At 34.0% G+C, this 19,701-nt stretch overlaps 1 protein-coding gene across 1 annotated transcript; it reads right to left on the minus strand.

Moving 5' to 3' along the window:
* Positions 1–9,197: 9,197 nt before the first annotated feature.
* On the minus strand, positions 9,198–18,515 carry LOC134697960 (heat shock 70 kDa protein 12A-like). Its single transcript, XM_063560245.1, has 7 exons — positions 18,390–18,515; positions 17,814–17,960; positions 16,009–16,317; positions 12,499–12,735; positions 11,666–11,833; positions 11,274–11,326; positions 9,198–10,500 (listed from the first exon to the last, which is right to left on the minus strand). Exons 1-7 carry the CDS (start codon positions 18,513–18,515, stop codon positions 9,591–9,593), a joined length of 1,950 nt encoding a protein of 649 aa, XP_063416315.1. The 3' UTR covers positions 9,198–9,590.
* Between the last annotated feature and the right edge of the window lie 1,186 nt (positions 18,516–19,701).

Genomic DNA, 19,701 nt, shown 5'->3' on the forward strand with positions numbered 1-19,701 from the left:
TGTTTTTACGTGTTTTTCTGTTCCAATTATTTTATGACACAAATACTGATACAAAGCTCTTTTTGTGTTGATGATTCTGTAATAAAAATGAAAACAACACGTTTAATAATTTCTTGCGTCCGACGCGCTTTTCTGGATTTACCTTCATCAGGAACAATCTAAGCTACATTGAAGACTTGTTTGTGACCTTCTGCTGTTGTTTTTTTTTATTTGGTCGGGTTGTTGTCTCTTTGACACATTCCCCATTTCCATTCTCAATTTTAAGCCAAACATTTGAAATCCGAAAACAGATAAGTACTGAAAACCGTTGATAAGATTGAGTTCATGAATACAAGAAAAGCAAAAATACAAAAATACTAAACTCCAATGTAAATTCAAAACGAAAAGTCCCTAATCAAATGGCAAAAGATAAAATCGTCAAACGAATGGATAATAACTCTATTATCCTGGCTTGATACAGTCATTTTTTTGGTCAGAAAATGATGGATTTAACCTGGTTTTAAAGCTAGCTAATCCTCTCACTTGTATGACAGTGGCATCACATTTACAAATTTGCGTACAGAAAAAGATGATCACATGAGGACAGTACGTAATACATAATATACATATGTAATTCAGTTAGACTTTATGTTAAGTCCTATAAACTTCAGCAATAATTCCATTTTTATAAACATTCACTTTGGTTGTTACTACATTTAGCGAAATAAAAGAACGAAAACACTATAGGAATATGGCAAGAGGTGTCTAAAGCATATGATGTCGGTTCCATAGATGCTCTTAATTAACTCAATTATTAATTATTTCAAAATTCTGTGTTTTTTCATTAACAATTTAAGCAAATTAGGTCAATTTTGAACGACTCATACCTTAGCCCATACTTTTTATTATATTTTTGAAACCAGCATAGTAAAATCTTCATTTTGGCAAAGTATAAAAACATCTATTTGAGGAAATATACACTGATGATCTAGCTTGAAATAATATCTATAAGATGACTTTCGTGTATGATATAAGTCATTGAGACAGCTACCTTACGACAAATAAAACACTGAATGTAACTTAATTAATTAAAACATACGGTTTTAATTAATAAACACATGCTCGACAAAATATTTTGCTCTGAATAACACAATGTCATAACAATTAACCTAAGCCTCCCTGTAATATTTGTTTTCTTCATTTATATGAAAAGTTTTACAAATGATTCACATTCTTCTTTAAAAGCATAGTTCATCAACAGTTTCCGCTATTTTGCCATTCAAGATGACAGAAGACACCATATCCACCTGAAAGTATTTTTTTTCATATCAACAGTTTGTTAACTTACCTTCCAATTTTTTCAGCTTATATAACCATGGAAACCCGGAATAGCCTTCCTTGAAAACTGAATTGCAAAAAAAAACCATAAATCTCCAAGATTTGGGAGCGTACCTACTTCACATCATCTAATTTCACAAGAAGTTCGTAATACCTTATATACTGAATAATGTCAGTTGTTTAAATTATATGTCCGTCTACTCGTAGGTGTAGTTTCAATAATAAGAGAGTTAAATTCTTTAGAATTTGCCATTTCTTTCAAATCAAGGTTAGCCGGTAACATTTCAATAAAACCATATTTGTTTTTCTAATTTCAAACAATTTCCACGAAAAATGTTTTCTTTTAAAACATATATGTATATAACTATTTGCGTGGTTGTAGATTTTTTTAACAAAATAAATTTAACTGTCAACCTTTCTCATACATTTCAAAATACAGCTCAAATATCATTTAAATGCAATATGATTATGAATCACAATAGAATTTCTTCCTCGAGTAATACCGTCTTTTCTTGCACTTATTTTTAGATAGTAGTTTTCGTAAAATGACGCATTCAATTTTATTAAAGAAATTGGGTTTTATCAGATAAATTATTCCACAATTTATAGCAAATAATTCTGACGATCATTACAAATGTTTAGTGATCACTGGCTATTTTGCTCAATATTCTAAGCATTGATAAGATTATAAAACATAAAATTTGCTCTTGAATTTTGATATTTGAAATAGAGTTGAATTATATTACATAGTCATTTCTTGGCCTTTTATAGCGATATGGGCCTTGCATATTGTTGAAGGCCGTACGGTGACCAATAGTTGATAATTTCTGTGTCCTTTTGGTCGACTCTTGTGGAGAGTTGTCTCATTGGCAATCATACCACATCTTCTTTTTTATATTGTCTAATGGTCAATCATTTGAAGCAGAGCAGAGTTGTCTCATCGTCAATCATTTGAAACAGAGTTTTCTCGTCGTCAATCATACAAAATCTATTTTGTATTACATTTGATCTCGGGCTTTTTAATTGTACTTACGGTATCAACATCAGAAATACATTTTATTCCAGTGATTTTTTTCGCTTGAATCATATATTTTTGAAATACATTAGTTTCAATAACGATTATCTATAAAAGCTACACATTTATACAAGACACATGATCATTACAGGGGCGTAAACCAGAAATATTCATAAGAAGGGGGCACTTACTGCCTTAGAGGGAGCTTAGCAAGTCACCAAAGCTTCAGTGATTCCTTGCTGTACCCATATTTTGATTATTTTTTTGATTATGTCTGTTTAGTACACACATCATTGTGAATATAACGGAAGTTGATGAGACTGTCAACTAAGTCAGAGGTATAGGCTATAGAGCTATAAAACCAGGTTTAATCCCCCATTTTTACATTTGAAAATGACAATACCAAGTCAGGAATATGACAGTTCTTGTCCGTTTTTTATGTGTGTTTTCATTTGAATTTGCCATGTGATTTGGGACTTTCCGATTTGATTTTCCTCTGAGTTCAGTATTTTTGTGATTTTACTTTTTCCTTATATAATCAACCAAATGTTTCTCACCAAGAAGGGGAATGACCCCATAACCCATCTGTATCGGGCTCTGCATTTAATATTGACTAAAATACCTTTTATTTTATCCAATTAAAATTAAGGAAACAAAAAAATGATGTACCTTCATCAATGTTTTAATTTTGATTTTCATGTGTGTTTGTGCATTTTAAAATAAGGACACTTTCTTATGTTTTGTTTCCTCCTTTTTGTAATTATTAACAAACAATGATTTAAATGAATTTATTATGAAATATCAGAAAGTCCCCGGAGTGGTCCGTTTTTGTTCATTTGCATATTTTGAAATTATAAGGTTTTAAAAGGTATAAAGTCTTTTGCTTCGTTTTTTAAGCCGAACTTGGGTGATTAGAGGCATAACTGTATTAATTACTAAATTTAAAAAAAAAGTTTATTTGAAGTAAAGATTTTGTAATAGAGTTTATTTTTAATTGCATGTACATGTAATTAAAAGTAATGAACATCTCTGTCTGTGTCATTTTGTTCTTTTGTTGACAGTTGTCTCATTGACAATTTGACCACATCTTCTTTTTTATACTCATTGTAATTTTACCACCATAGACAGATCCAGGGGGCAGCCTCCTTTTTCGTGGGAAAAATATGGTTATTTAGGCCAACTTTAAAAATATCTTTGTTTCCCCTCCCCGACTGAAGTTATTAGGGTATGGGTAGGTAGGTGGGCACATTATTTTATTTTATTTCTTGATATAATTTTCCTACAAAATTCAACAGGTAAGATAAGTCCAGAAAAGTGGGTTTACATGTATGGTATGAAATCTACAAAAGCACACATTCTTCATGTGATAACAATTTTTAATGAAAGCAAGTTAAAAATCAAGCTTATTTCAAGTCTAATTTGGTGCATAACTCACAACTAAACAATTCCTGTGTTCACCAATTCATACCTTGATCATCAATTATGAGATTACAAAAAGATATGTTAATGACTTGGGAATTAAAATTCAATGAATACATTTTTTTTATAGAAGTGAACATAATTCAATTATGTTCAGTTATACCTGGATCATGCAGCTTGGTCACTTAATTCCTAAACAACAGATTTTTATGTTTTTTTCGAGTTCTAGAAAAAAACAAGGCTTTCACTTTTTCATGTTTTGTTGTTCCTAGGATACTTTGAGTATTTACAAATTCAACTGCTGCAGTTATAACGTAAAACGTGCCCTTTTGTAAATTTCATGCCATAAATTGAAAAATAAAAACACATTTAACTGGTCTTGTTTACACCAGAAATCAGGGAGGTTCCCTGGAAGCAGGGAATTCACGTATCCAACATTTTCTGACTTGTGCCCAACCTGTTCGAAGTCGAAAACAAAGTATTTCAAAGCACGATTCAGACCATTTTTACTCAAAGATTTTATCCTTTAAACAGGATCAGAGGTAAAAGATAAAGCCAATCAAGGTGCACTCAGTGGGTTGAAAGATGCTTCAGATTTTTTATTTTCAAATATCACATTTGCACACAACACAAGTCGTGTGGCAAGGCCATTATGTTTGTTTTCCTTGATTCCGAATCATATAGACGCTTCAATGCCTTGACTTAAAAAGTTTGTTGACTACAGCATCGGAAAGGTATAACAAAAAACCAAGGCACGTTTACTACAGCATCGGAAAGATGTCACAAAAAAACAACATAGATTTTTTTTTTTTAACAAGAATGGTCAATAAAATTTTTCGAGTCGCGGCGATTTTACCAGGTCGGTAGTTGGAGGGGGAACAAACAATATTTTAGTTGTGCCCTTATATAGAGAATAACTGAAGTATATACATTGTAACTGTAGCGGGTCCGCTCTTATGGCAGCTAGGACTGTCCCCCCCCCCCCTCACCCCCACCCAAACTTATAAAAAGTCCGCGTAAATTTACTCTTAATTAATTTAAATTTCGTGGAAGTATTTTCTTTCAAATTTTAAAATGTATTGCTTCCTGAATATGTTTTTATTCCAAGTCAGGAATAATCCATTCGTTTGATGTGTTTGAGCTTTTGATGTTGCCATTTGATTAAAGGGACTTTACGTTTTAAATAAACTAACGTTTGCGCCTGATGCGCGTTGGATTTTCCTCGGAGTTTGGTATTTTGTAATTTTACTTTTTTCTTACTTTCAAATATGGACAATTGTAAGAGCTCAATATTCTAAAAAGTTATGCTTTCAAAAATTCTCTATTTATAACGGTTTTCAAACTAATACATGTAGACAAAACTTGCATTTTACCCCTATAGTATAATCCTAGTCATGTTGGCCATCTTAATTTGTAGGCGAGGTCATCGGACACAGGTTTGAAACTAGTTATCCCAATAATGATTGTGACCACGTTTGATTAAATTTGGCCAGGCAGTTTTCAGAGGAGAAGAATTTGTAACAGTTGAGAGACCCCAAATGATGAGAAATGGACAAAGTGAGCTAAAATTAATTGATTTGTTTATTTTTTCATATGCAAATCACATTTGAAATAGTATTAATACTCATTCTACTAAAAATGCTATATAAATTTAAGGTAAAAATATTAAAAGTTTTTCTAGAGAGTTTATTTCTATGTCGATGACGTATGTCAAAACCACGTACTCACTGTTTTAAAAAGGATACTAGCTTATTTATCCCAATGTGTGATCTTGGGTTGAGTTTATAATTATGTAATTTTATCAATGTCATTTAAATTTATAAAGTGCATATTCTCTTTTATGAATAAATCAAAATAAACTTTTCTAATATAACTGTTATCAATACTTACGAAAATATTACACACTCTCAAAGACTTTGTAATAAGTGCAAAGTAAAGGATGATGAATCCCATTTCTTTGTATTGTGTCCAATAAATGATGTCACGTCTGTTTTAATACAATACAAACATTTTGCTGATAATAAAATGAAATATATTCGTAATCCAATTACTAGTCAGAAGGTGAAACTAACCGAGAGGGGAAGAAGATTATACATGGTTGATTGGGGGTATTTCGCCACCTAGAAGTCTTCCAGTTACCTAATATCAGAATGCTGCGATAAATCCAATGCCCAGTGTTTGAATTATACCACGGTCTCTCTCTATAAACGGTCTCTGTTGTTTAAAGAATCTGTGTAACTAACTAGTGTTGGGGAAATATATCACCTGTTTTAGAGAACAGGTTTTACCCCAAGCAAACATATACCGGTACCCTCGTTTCACAATATAGTCCCAAACTTCTACTTTATACCCGGTACATGTATATGGTAGAGTCCGCTTATTTGTTTAATTCCGCCTTTTCAATAATTGATTTGCGTGAGATATTTGCAACAGCACATTTGCAAAGAACATCAATCGTTCAATCAAAATATTCTTCGAGCCATGAAAAACTGTTGTTCTGATTTCGACTGATCACTTGCAAAAGGTAGACGGCGGTGACGACTACTGGAACAAGAACATACACCCTAGCACTTCTGACCGTCTAAGCTGAGCCCCGAGTTCGACAGGATTTGTGTATAAATTAGATTAAAACTAGTTCAAATGTAGTTCTCAGTGTAACTTATTGTAGTCTTTTGTTTTTCTCATCACTTTTTCCTTATTAACTTGAGGTTTCTGATGGTATCCTGGGTTACATCATTCCTATTTCAACCATTTTTACATTTATGAGTTATGCAAGGACTTGAGCATATCCTGACATTTTTTTCGGTACCATATGAAGAAGTGTAAACACAATCATAGGACTGGTACATTTGTAACTCACTGTAATCTCATTTGAATTGCTTTATGTCGGTATCTTTGTAGCCTACTCTTTATTTAGAATGGATTTTTCTCACTATTGAAGGCCTTACGGTTGTCTATAATGGCTTACATCTACTTCATTTTAAGGTTGCCACAAGAGAACATGCATATTTCAGACGATACCACGCCATAGACACATTAATTCGGATGGTTACCTCGCTTGCTCAAATTATAACACTGCCTTTTTCAGACACTATAGTATGACACCGAAAGGTCAGTGCTCTTTAACGCAAATGTGATCTGCTTAGCAGGGAAGCAGTAGATACATTGCAAAATAGTTGCCTTGTGTTCAGGGAAGCAGTAATACTAATGTCAAATGCAGACTTTTAAACGCTAGAAACAGGACACTTCTGGGAGTGATGAAAACTTAAGCCTGAAGTAACTTTGAATTATAGGTCTGAGCTCTAGACTTGCTGTAATAAAAAATTGGAGTACGGTTATCGTACCCAGACTCACAATTCAATCAATCAAAATACTGCATTGGGTGTGTCGAGCACAAAGTTTTAATCCGAGTACCGAGTAAATTTGTACGACCTTGGCCCTGATGTGACTCTTATGTTCAATGTCATAACCATGTAAAGAGGTTTGTGTTCAGTGCTGTAAGACTCATCGGGGAAATACCAGAAGGAAAAGGGGAGTAAAATTAGTTATATCATTGTAACATTTATTTTAAAACTGAAGAAACAAAATAAAATTAACAGTTTGAATTTCTTCACAAAGATTAACAAAAATACATTAACTAGAGGCTCTAAAGAGCCTGTGTCGCTCAACTTGGTCTTAGTGAATATTAAACAAAGGAAGAGGATAGATTCATGACAAAATTGTGTTTTGGTGATGGTGATGTGTTTGTACATCTTACTTTACTGAACATTCTTGCTGCTTAAAATTGTCTCTATCTATAATGAGCTTGGCCCAGTAGTTTCAGTGGAAAATGTTAGTAAAAATTTACAAAAATTGTTAAAAATTGACTATAAAGGACAATATATCCTTAGGGGGTCAATTGACCATTTCAGTCATGTTGACTTATTTGTAAATCTTACTTTGCTGAACATTATTGCTGTTTACAGTTTATCTCTATGTATAATAATATTTGAAAATAATAACCAAAAACAGCAAAATTTCCTTAAAACTAACAATTCAGAGTCATCAACCCAACAACAGGTTGTCCGATTCATCCGAAAATTTCGGAGCAGATAAATCTTGACCTGATAAACAATTTTACCCCATGTCAGATTTGATCTAAATGCTTTGGTTTTTATGTTTTAAGCCAAAAACTGCATTTTACCCCTATGTTCTATTTTTAGCCATGGCGGCCATCTTGGTTGGATGGCTGGGTCACTGGACACATTTATCAAACTACATACCCCAAAGATGATTGTGGCTAAGTTTGGATTAATTTAGCCCAGCAGTTTCAGAGGAGAAGATTTTTGTAAAAGATTACTAAGATTTACGAGAAATGGTTAAAAATTGACTATAAAGGGCAATAACTCCTAAAGGGGTCAACTGACCATTTCGATTATGTTGACTTATTTGTAAATCTTACTTTGCTGAACATTATTGCTGTTCATCTCTATCTATAATAATATTCAAGATAATAACCAAAAACAGCAAAATTTCCTTAAAATTACTAATTCTGGGGCAGCAACCCAACAACTGGTTATCCAATTTATCTGAAAATTTCAGGGCAGATAGATCTGGACCTGTTAAACAAATTAACCACATGTCACATTTGCTCTAAATGCTTTGGTTTTTGAGTTATAAGCCAAAAACTGCATTTTACACCTATGTTCTATTTTTAGCCATGGCGACCATCTTGGATGGTTGGCTGGGTCACCGGAAACATTTTTTAAACTAGATACCCCAATGATGATTGTGGCCAAGTTTGGTTTCATTTGGCCCAGAAGTTTCAGAGGAGAAGATTTTTGTAAAAGTTAACGCCGGACGACGACGGACGCCGGACGCCGGACGCCAAGTGATGAGAAAAGCTCACTTGGCCCTTTGGGCCAGGTGAGCTAAAAATGGTCTCGCCGTACCTTGACCTATAATGGTTTACTTTTATAAATTGTTACTTGGATGGAGAGTTGTTTCATTTGAACTCATACCACATCTTCCTATATCTATCAATGATAAATTCACAATTTACAATTATAGTTTTGTAGTTTAAATCTTGAAACAATATAGCACCTGAGATCACCCCTAGTTTTTGGTGGGGTTCGTATTGTTTATTCTTTAGTTTTCTATGTTGTGTCATGTGTACTATAATTGTTTGTCTGTTTGTCTTTTTCATTTTTAGCCCTGGCGTTGTCAGTTTATTTTAGATTACTGAGTTTGACTGTCCCTTTGGTATCTTTCGTCCCTCTTTTGTGGGGGAGGGGCTATAAAAGGCAAATAATGAGATTTTCTTCAAGACAATTTAACCAAGGATAAAGCAACGAGGATTACAATGTATTTTAACTTTGCATGGAGGCAGACTATTTGCAGGACATGGAGTATTCGCTTGACTAGTGTATTCGATAAATGTTTACTGAAACACCAAAACTTTGTAAAATCTTAATTTCTTTTATTTCTTTTATTTTACATTAAAGAACATTAACATAGTCATGATAGTTTGTCAATTAAAGCTCAGAATTCATTTTTGTTTCCAATTTTGAATTTCTACTCCATTCTGTTATTTTTAGTAAAAACTCACGGTATGTAAGTACTTACCGCGGAAACTTCATTGAGTCTCACAAAATAGAGGTAAGTCAAAGACAAGTCTCGGGACTTTTAGAATTATATATTTCATTGTGAAATTATCTCACTACATCAAACTAAAGTAAGCACGACTTTCCTTTCCCGTCTCTTCCTCGCGGACTATTCCTAATATTTCTGTACCGCTGGCGTTTAGCTTCAGAAAAATTTTACCAGCTTTTGAAATTTCCACGGAAAAAGTTCCTATCATTTAGCATTTTGGATCTGTCGTATATTTTGGCGATTTCAGTTCGCTTGCATAAAATTCAAAATGAGCATTTTTTTGTTCATTAACCAATGGGTAGTAATCGTGCTCCTGTTCAAATTCTCCAATTTTACAAGCCTTTCCAATTTCGATATGTTTATCAAAAACGTCATCAACCATGCGTTTACCACCATGTCCATGGATAGCTGAAATTTTGCTCTCGTCGTAAAGATCCGGATCATACGGTTTCTGCATGGCTACACCGTATGTATATTGTGATACCCTTTCCGTAATTGCCTGCGGTTCGAACCCATACAAAACTGCCCCTTTCAACACGGCTAGACCTGGGTCTTTCGGAACTATAATTGTAAGCTTTGGAAACTTCTCTTTTATGGTGTTTATAAGAACAGGTGATTCGGAATAACCACCAACAGCCAATACTGTTCTTATATTTTCTATTGTTGGTTTTTGAAACAGGTCTTCGAATACTCTCAGTACATTGTTAATTGAATAGTCGAAAAACTTGCGGAAAAGTTCATATTTCATTCTTAGTTTATCTTTGTTAATTGTGACTTTGCCATTGTAGGCCGAATCCAAGATAGCTTCCTCTAAAGTTTCATCTGTGTTGTCTTTAAACACTTCCATCCAGACAACAGGAATCCGGACAGTTATCATGGATTTCTCATCAACGGAGAATGATGTCTTCTTGTGTTCGAAAGCTGTCATAAAATCGAAATATTCGGAGGGATGCTTATCGCGAATCTCTTTTATTACCGGTCCACTTAATAGGGTCGTCAAAAATTTGTAGAATTCGGCATTGACTGTAATACCACCATAATGACCCCCGCAAGCCTGGTGTATTTCCTTCAGTGTATTCTGACCAGTTACTTCATGTACTGTTATATCTGTAGTACCACTTACAAAAAAGAATTAGTTTTAGTTAAGAGACCACATACCGGTATATATATCTACTAGCAACTATCTTTTTAGAAGACAGTTACTAGCTGTGGTCATTAAGGGAAAGCCATTTATTTTGCTTACAATACATGCATGTTCTGGATGAAATACCTAAACAATAAATTAGGGATCGCAACGAATACTCGAGTACGCCCTCGGAACGTCCAGTTCTCGAGTACAATTTTAGAACTCGGATACGAGCTCGTTTGTCTTTTAAAAATATTAAGGTATAATTTCCCATTAATTTTGTTCCCATTGACATATCCAATTTGTAAATCAACGCAAATGCAGTTCACCTCAAATCTTGAGTCATTCATTTAAATTCAGTACGTTAAAAATACCTCCACTGATTTCTGAAATCAGCCGTAACAATTATCTATAATCGCAAAACGTGTTTAGCTTAGGTTTTCTGATCTATGGTTGGGTTGTTGTCTCTTTGACATTTTCCCTGTCTCCATTTTCAAGTTTATTCAGCAGTTCTAACAATGCCTGTTCCTTCCGAGATGATTTGTTTCCATGGACAGGACTTCTTGTAACAAAACTTAGAAATAGACTTTAAATTTAATTTAGTAGTCATGTGAATATTTTGAGTTCTGCAGTAATACGTATATCTTTCGTTAATATGCCAAGCAGTGTCGTCTTATTATTATTTAGTTTATGAAAAGTTATAACAATGATACTGCATCCCAACAAAAATCAATACTTATCACCATACTTTTATGATATATATACTCGAGTACTCGCGAGTATCGTGACCTAGGATTAGCGGAAAATCTGAAATGGCACTGGAATATGAAGATATTTTAGAATTAAAGTGACAGAAATTTAGCCTTAAAGTTTCATCACGCCACCTACAGTCCTTTCAAAGGTTGTTCCTTGTTTCTTAGCGTGAAGGGAGCATGACACTCTCTCTACAAGAGGCATCGAAATTTACGTCCCAATCTGACCGGACGGGACTGCGAATAATCCGAATATATACATCCCGTACAGCAAAATGGATGACAGACTTCGGGAAAGATTTTACTGGCGGTCGGAAGAAGACCAAGGCATGGCCGTTCTTCTATATAATACCCCAAGCAACCCTCAAGGTTTTTAAATTAATGGCTCTAATATACTGATTTTACGGCTTTACCTCCTTGGTCGAAAACGATGTACTGTGATCCATTCTGCATTCCTGCAATAGCCTTTCCACCATCCTTTGTTGTCTCCACTGAAACGGGAACTTTTCGACAATACAACGATGCTGCCTCAGGTTCCAAAGCTAAAGTCAGCTGATCACCAGATATTCCTGCCTATAATTATAAAAATAAATTCAAAGTTGCTAGAAAGTATAGAAACATCTTTCTTATATCTTAATGTTGATGTTTTATTTGTTTTATTTTGTCATATGAGAAACTGTGTTGTCATATGAGAAACTGTGGTGTTGGTAGATCTTTTGTAGCTTCTTTTTTTTATTTTAGAATATAAGCTATCTAAATGGTTTGATAAGTTGACAGGGGCCACATGTGAAGCATGATCTGCTTACCCTTCCGGGGCACCTCAGATCCGGATCATCACCGGTTTTTGGTGGGATTCGTGTGGTTCAATCTTTAGTTTTCTACGTTGTGTTGTGTATACTGTTCTTTGGTGTTGTCAGTTTATTTTCGACTAATGAGTTTGAAAGTCTTTATAATATTTAAGTATATCTCGCCTAATTTCTTTTAAGAATTGAATGCTTCTTTTTTATAAATTTATTTGGGTGTAAGTAAAAGCGTTGACTGAACTACATTTTGTATGAAGCGCATAACAATTACTAAAAGAAGCATTTAGTACTTATAATAAGATTTTTTTAGCTAGGATCATGAAAGTTTTTTCTTTTATTTAGATGTACACTTTATTGTTGAAGCTAGTAACATCATAAACGTTACATTTCATATTTTAATGGTTAATTTCAGAAACACATGCGTGAAACCATTACCTTTGTTGCTGCGTCTTTCATAAACTGCTTTGCCTTTAAATCCCAGATAGCCGGTACTGTAATCACCCAATGAATATCATTGTTGTTTAAATACTCCTTATCGTCATTTCTGTCTTTGAAGTGGTTTAGTAAATGGTCCTTAAAGTATTTAATGACGGCGGCAAATACATCCACAGCTTTCATTCTGTTTCCAGCCTCCCTGCTGTCTTCTATGATCGTATCTTGTGTTAACTCATCCTTGTATAATTAAAAGAATTAAATGTTTATGTTGTATAAACTGTGAACTATAATCGAACAAAAATTTTAATTATGAATTGTAGTTTTCAAAATACTAACGATTTTCTACTCCAGGAATAGATTACCTTAGATATATAATCCAAACATTTTCGCAATGTTCGGTTCTCAATGCTTTTCAATTTTGTACTTTATTTAACTTTTTTTTTAACTTTTTTATCGGAGCAAAAAATTATCCTGATTGTAAGGTGCACAGCTTTCACTGCTTTCAAAATCTTTCTGATTGGTCCTGTTCTGGTTTGCTTACTACAATAAACTAACTATAAACTTAGTTATAATTGTTTTTACTAATAAAAATTAATAGTGATATAGAGGTGGAAGAAAACAAGACTTGTGTACTATAATAGATATATAATTACAGTAGATGTATGTTTCATTATTATACGTTATTTTGATTGGCTATCTGCACATCACGTGTTATTCCTTAAGCAATTGCATTACACAATAAAGCTAAAGATTCACATTCAGTCACGTCTCAGTCCTTACAGCTGAACGGACGTGCTGGGTCAGCTCTCCTTTACCCGCTATCTTCGATGAGGGTTTATTGCTAGATGGTCAACGACATACTACTAAGATGACAGAAACCAATCCATGCCGTACAGAGAGACGTAGTAGTTGGCGTACCCGCGTTAACATGCCTCCAAAACCATTGTCTATTATGGGGAGTGTCATGCCGATTAACGTCCGAGGGCTGTATCCTAGGCTGTTGGGTGATACGACCTTCATTTTCCTGCCTCACGGCTTGGGTCCTGATAACGCTTCCTGTCATCTTTAGAACTACGTCCACGATTCATCTACCAGTACTCCATCATCGAGGCTAGCGGGCTGCCAAGCTGACCAAACTGGCCCTGAAAGCAGCCGTTGTGAAGAAGTAAAATCCAAAATAGTCAACAAACCAAAAACAACTCACCAAAACCAAGATGGCGGCCTCCATTCGGCGTCCTTTGCTACCCGTTCCTGACCCACGGCACAAAATATTTAAATGCTCACCAATCGTCTTCGGGCACCGAGCCGACCGTGCGAGGGCTGAAAAGCCAGTCAAGGTCGTTAAACACTTCCATATATATATATAAAGCTAATCATTCAAGATAACACGAGGTCCCATAATAAAGTGCACTGGTGAATTAAATAAAAAATTGATAAAATTCGTGTTTTCATGATCTTAGGTAAAAAAGTAATTATAAGTATAATGCTTCTATTTGTAACTTTATAGGGTTGTAAAATCGTTGACCGTGTGCACATTTTTAGAAAGAAGCGCTTCCGCGCTTCATACAAAATGTACCTCGGTCAACGCTTTTACACCCCAATGAAGTTACAAAAAGAATTATTCAATTCTTAAAAAAAACTACTAAAAGAGTGGCAAGTTCTCCTGATAGAGGAGGGATTGGAACTGTGACCGTGTAATTTTAAACAATACTATTTTCTTACATTAGTTATATATGAATTCAAATTCTTTGATTCGTTGTTTTGTTATCATGCCGGTGTCCTATAGCCATTCTTCCCCCATGCCAACATTTCCGGGGGGAAATACTGGATCGATCCAATATTTCCCCCCGGAAAAATTGGCATGATCCAACTTTTCCCCTTCAGCGTTGTAAGGGGAAAACTAGGATCATGCCAATTTTTCCCCCGTGAGTAGCATGATAAGCTAAATTTTCCGCCTTGTAATATAATGTCGGCGACGTCACGATAAGATTTTTTAAATGATAGTAACTTTTTTCTCAGTTTATAGTTACCAAAGCTTCATCGTGTGAATATACATTTGATATGTATTTATATGTGCTTTTCTATGTTGTGATGTATAACATTGTTTCAGAAAAAGGGAGAAGGTTTGGCACCATTAAAACTTTTAACGGCCCTCTGCAAATGTATGCACCTGTTCTAAGTCACGAATCTTATGAACAGTAGTTGTCGTTTGTTTATGTAATTTTAAAATACGTGTTTCTCGTTTCTCGTTTTTATATAACTTTAATAGACAGTTGTTTTTCCCGTTTGAATGGTTTTACACTAGTAATTTTGGGGCCCTTTATAGCTTTTTGTTCGGTGTGAGCCAGGGCTCCGTATTGAAGGCCTATTGTGGTTTACTTTTATAAATTGTTATTTGGATGGAGAGTTGTCTCATTGTCACTCATATCACATTTTCGTATATCTATATACATATATATATATTTATTCACACGAAGCACATTTTGATCACATCCATTCTCTTTAGTGGACCCTTGGTATCATTGACCAAATAAATACAATTACTAGTACTTTAACCACTTCTGACCAGTCAGTAGTTTTTTCCTTGCTTGTGGACATATAGTTAGTCATTTAAAAATGTAAAAAGACTAGAGGTCACATATAAAGACTATTGAATAGAGAGACAGACTTGTTGACTCATAGACAGGCTGTACTGTGACCTATAGTTGTTAATGTTTGTGTCATTTTTGTCTTTTGTGGATAGTTGATTCATTGGCTGTAGAAAGATTTGTGTAAATGCAAATGAACAACAAATTTGTATATTTATAAATAAATCTAATTCTAACACTGTTCGGTTTAATTTCTAGACTCTATATACACATAGTGAAATCTATGATGGGGGAAAGATTGGCATGGGGGAAAAGTTACTATATGTATACGTATTGTCAACTTTCCGCAGGGGAAGAATCACAACGATCCAAAATTTCCCCGGGGAAAAACTGGCATGGGGGAAGAATGACTATATAACACCGGCTAACAAATTGGATCTTGTTATTTTAGTAGAATAGATGCTTAATATCATTAAAATTGGGTTTGGAAATAGGGAATATGTCAAAGAGACAACAACTCGACCAAATAGCAGATAACAGCTGAAGGTCACCAATGAGTATGCAATGCAGCGAGAAAATCCCGAACACGGTGGTGGGCCTCAGCTGGCCCTTAAATAAAAATGTGTACTATTTCAGTGATAATGAACCTCATAATAAACTCCAAAACATATACATTAACTAAAATTAATAAACATACAAGACTAACAAAGGCCATGGGCTCCTGACTTGGGACATACGAAAAAATACAGAGGGGTTAAACATGTTTTGCGAGATATCAACCCTCCCCTATACCTCTAGCCAATGTAGTAATATAAACAACCACACGGCAATACGCATGTAGTAAAACTTAGTTTAAAAGAAGTCTCGAGTCCGATGTCAGAATAGGTAACAAAAGAAACTAATTAGACTACAGTAAACTTACCTTATCTGTGTAGAGTTTCATTTTAAAGTGTTTATAGAAGTACCATTCTTTGAAGTCAATATTGTCAGAATGTTCGTGGTAATATTTCTCCGCCTCAAATCCGAAACTATGGAAGGTTTTATTAGGACGAAATAAAACGGACGTAGGTGCCTTGTAACTTAAGCCTCCTTCTCGTTCCCAGTGCGGACAATGTATTTTAGAGTTGTCACCTTTATTATTTTCAAATTCGTTCTTAGTTAAGCAGGCATATCCTGAATAGGTTGTCCCAAAGTCAATTGCAGCGACTAGAAGTTTATTTTTCTTTTTATTCTGAAAAATTGAAAATATGCATTTCTTGGATAGTCGAAAAGTTCAAAATCAAATATTTCACGATGTAAACTAAGATTTCTTGCACAGTAAAAAACTCAAATCGTCTGAAATTTTTAAAATGAAAACGATTCTTTTTTTATTTTAGTATCCAATTACCATAATCAGAAAACATTATGGAAGCTGTACTTTAAGGCATTGTTGGCCTAAAGTTTAAGTGTTCTATATACATGCTCGTTAAGTTATTTATAAGAAGGAGCAACCAGATGCTCCGCAGGTCGCAGCTTTATACGACCGCAGAGTTCGAACCCTGAACATTTGGGCAAGTATGGACACAACATTCAAGCTTGATACAGCTCTAAATTTGGATTGTGATTAAATAGTTGACACAACACAGGTGTCTGACACATAATGAATGTGGTCTAAGAACTTAAACTTAAAAACTTTAAATTGGACATTACCTATTATGGTCCAATATCCAAAATCAAAAAACATGGTTAGATTCAGCATATCAAAGAACCCCAAGAATTCAATTTTTGATGAAATCAAATAAAGTTCAATTTTGGACCCTTTAGACTTCAATGTGGACCAATTTGATAACCGGGCCCAAACATCAAAAATCTAAATACATGGTTAGATTAAGCATATATCAAAGAACCCCATATATACATTTTTTGTTGAAATCAAAGTTTAATTTTGGACCCCAATTTGGACCAATTTGAAAACTGGGCCCATAATCAAAAATCTAAATAAATGTTTAGATTCAGCATATCAAAGAACCCCAAGAATTCAATTTTTGTTGATATCAAACAAAGTTTAATTTTGGACCCCGATTTGGACCAACTTGAAAACTGGGCCAATAATAAAAAATCTAAGTACATGTTTAGATTCAGCTTATCAAAGAACCCCAAGGATTCAATTTTTGTTAAAATCAAACTTAGTTTAATTTTGGACCCTTTGGACCTTTCATTGATTTCTATTTACTTATACTAAAGTTATTGTGCGAAAACCAAGAATAATGCTTATTAGGGCCCTTTTTTGGCCCCTAATTCCTAAACTGTTGGGACCAAAACTTCCAAAATCAATCCCAACCTTCCTTTTGTGGTCATAAACCGTTTGTCAAAATTTCATAGATTTCTTTTTATTTATACTAAAGTTATAGTGCGAAAACCAAATGTCTTCGGACGACGACGACGCCATCGTGATACCAATATATATATATACAACCACAAAATTTTCAATGTTTGCGATCGTATAAAAACTTGTTGGATAGGAGATATAACACTATGCCTTTTAAATATATCGTGTTATTTTGAATTGTAATCTTGTGAACTGTCTAAATCCAGCTCTGTATATCGGGCACGTACAAATCAGTGTTCATATTACATTAATGCCCGATTTCGAGCTGGATTTAGACAGTTCACAAGATTACAATTCAAAATAACACGTTATATTTAAAAGGCATAGTGTTATATCTCCTATCCAACAAGTTTTTATACTTTTCTTTTTAGGCGAAACAAGATGGTGCCAATATTGTTAAAGACATTGAGGTAGGTCAGAAAAGAGAATGTAAGTTTATTTTCCTGACTTCCAGTGGTAAATAGTACATCAATGTCTTTAACAATATTGGCACCATCTTGTTTCGCCTAAAAAGAAAAGTATAAAATACAAATCAATATTTAATTTCTTTGTAATGATTCCTACTCAGGGGGAAAACAGTTAAAAATATTAGTATTTACATTGTTGTACTGATATGCAATATTTCAATACCGAATGCTTCAAAAGAAATAACATCCATTTGTAATTTTCATGTTGCACGTTTTTGTCACTGTCGTTAACTTTTATCAAGCATACATCTCAAATCATCAAATCAGAAATTGAAGAAAACAGTTAAAAAAAAAACATATTGTGTCTTTATTTTTTCATTTTTCACCAAAACCACTTCCACTTCAAAAAGTCATGAACGGTGGAAACAAATCCCACAAAAACTCAAAGGCAAACAAAACAAACAAAATAAACCTCCCAAAAAGCCTTTCTTTAGTTCATGAAAAAAAATCACATATAATTTCGATTACCTCAGAAGCTGATGTTCGGTTTCTCTTTGACAAGTCTGCACTGCGACTGCGTGGTGGGGGTGACTGATATTCAAAATCAAAACAGTACGAATGGTAGAATTTTATGTCAATTGATCCGTCAAACATAGCGTAAAGACAACCATTTTATAGCTTCCTTTAAATTACAAAGTTATAAAAAGCGTTTGTTAACGAGAAAAAAAGTACTATGTAAAACATCATGTTGTATTTTAATCACTGTTGAGTAAATCGGGGTAAGGAGATTAATTAGTAATGCGACATGGCTTATACTAAAACAGAGAAAGTTTTGAAATGTATGTGCTTATTTAATTTTAAAATCATGAAACAATAATTTGGGATCGAATTTTTTAGTTGTTTTTTTTTGTGCTGGTTGAACAACTATTTTAAATTGTCTTGACTTGTGATTCAGTGTGAAACAGACTGGGCGTTCACATTTGGAACATACATATCAGTGAGTTGAATTTTAATACAGCCCGTTTGTAAAGTTTTGAAATTACACAAAAAAAAAAGTCATCTTGTATAACAAAATATAAACGCAATAAACACTTCAAGAGAGATAACTCTACATACAATTTATAATGCCGCAGATATTTGTCTGAGAGTAAAACCAGTCACTGTAAAATGATAGAAGTGTGAAGATTTCAGTGGATAAGTAGATATAGGAAGATGTGGTGTGAGTGCCAATGAGACAATCCTTCATCCAAATAACAATTTTAAAAAAGTAAACCATTATAGGTCAATGTACGGCCTTCAAGACCCATTTATCCGTAATAGTTTAATCTTAATCAGACCAACACGATTCCTTAAAATACTCTTACCCTTCCACTCTTCTTTATCCTGTGGCGGATTCGGGGGTGGAGGGTGGAGGTTAGTGGTGTACGCACCCTTTTGACAACATACTAGTTCATGCTAAAATGTGTACTTCCTCATGATCTATTTCAATTATTGTCTATTTACATGTAGTAGCAGTCCAGTTAAGAATCAGGCAAATGCTGATACCTCCGTAGTGAAGGATATTCATCTGCTATAGTTTAATTGATCAACATGAGGCAGTATTAATATAAAGTTGCTTTTAATCTATAATGTTAGATATAAATAAGAAATATTTGAAAAGATGGATGCAAGAAGGGAAACTTGGTTACCACGACAACCGAATTATCAAATATTTTCAAGTTGGAAAATTGTCAACTAATATATCCCTAGACCAGGGTGATAGTATTAATTTGTTTCATCATACTATTTTAGTTGACTCTTGTCTAAAACAAATAAAACAAAAAAATATTTAGCCTAATAC

This window comes from Mytilus trossulus, chromosome 14 (assembly GCF_036588685.1).
Source record: "Mytilus trossulus isolate FHL-02 chromosome 14, PNRI_Mtr1.1.1.hap1, whole genome shotgun sequence".
Classification (NCBI taxonomy): Eukaryota; Metazoa; Mollusca; class Bivalvia; order Mytilida; family Mytilidae; genus Mytilus; species Mytilus trossulus.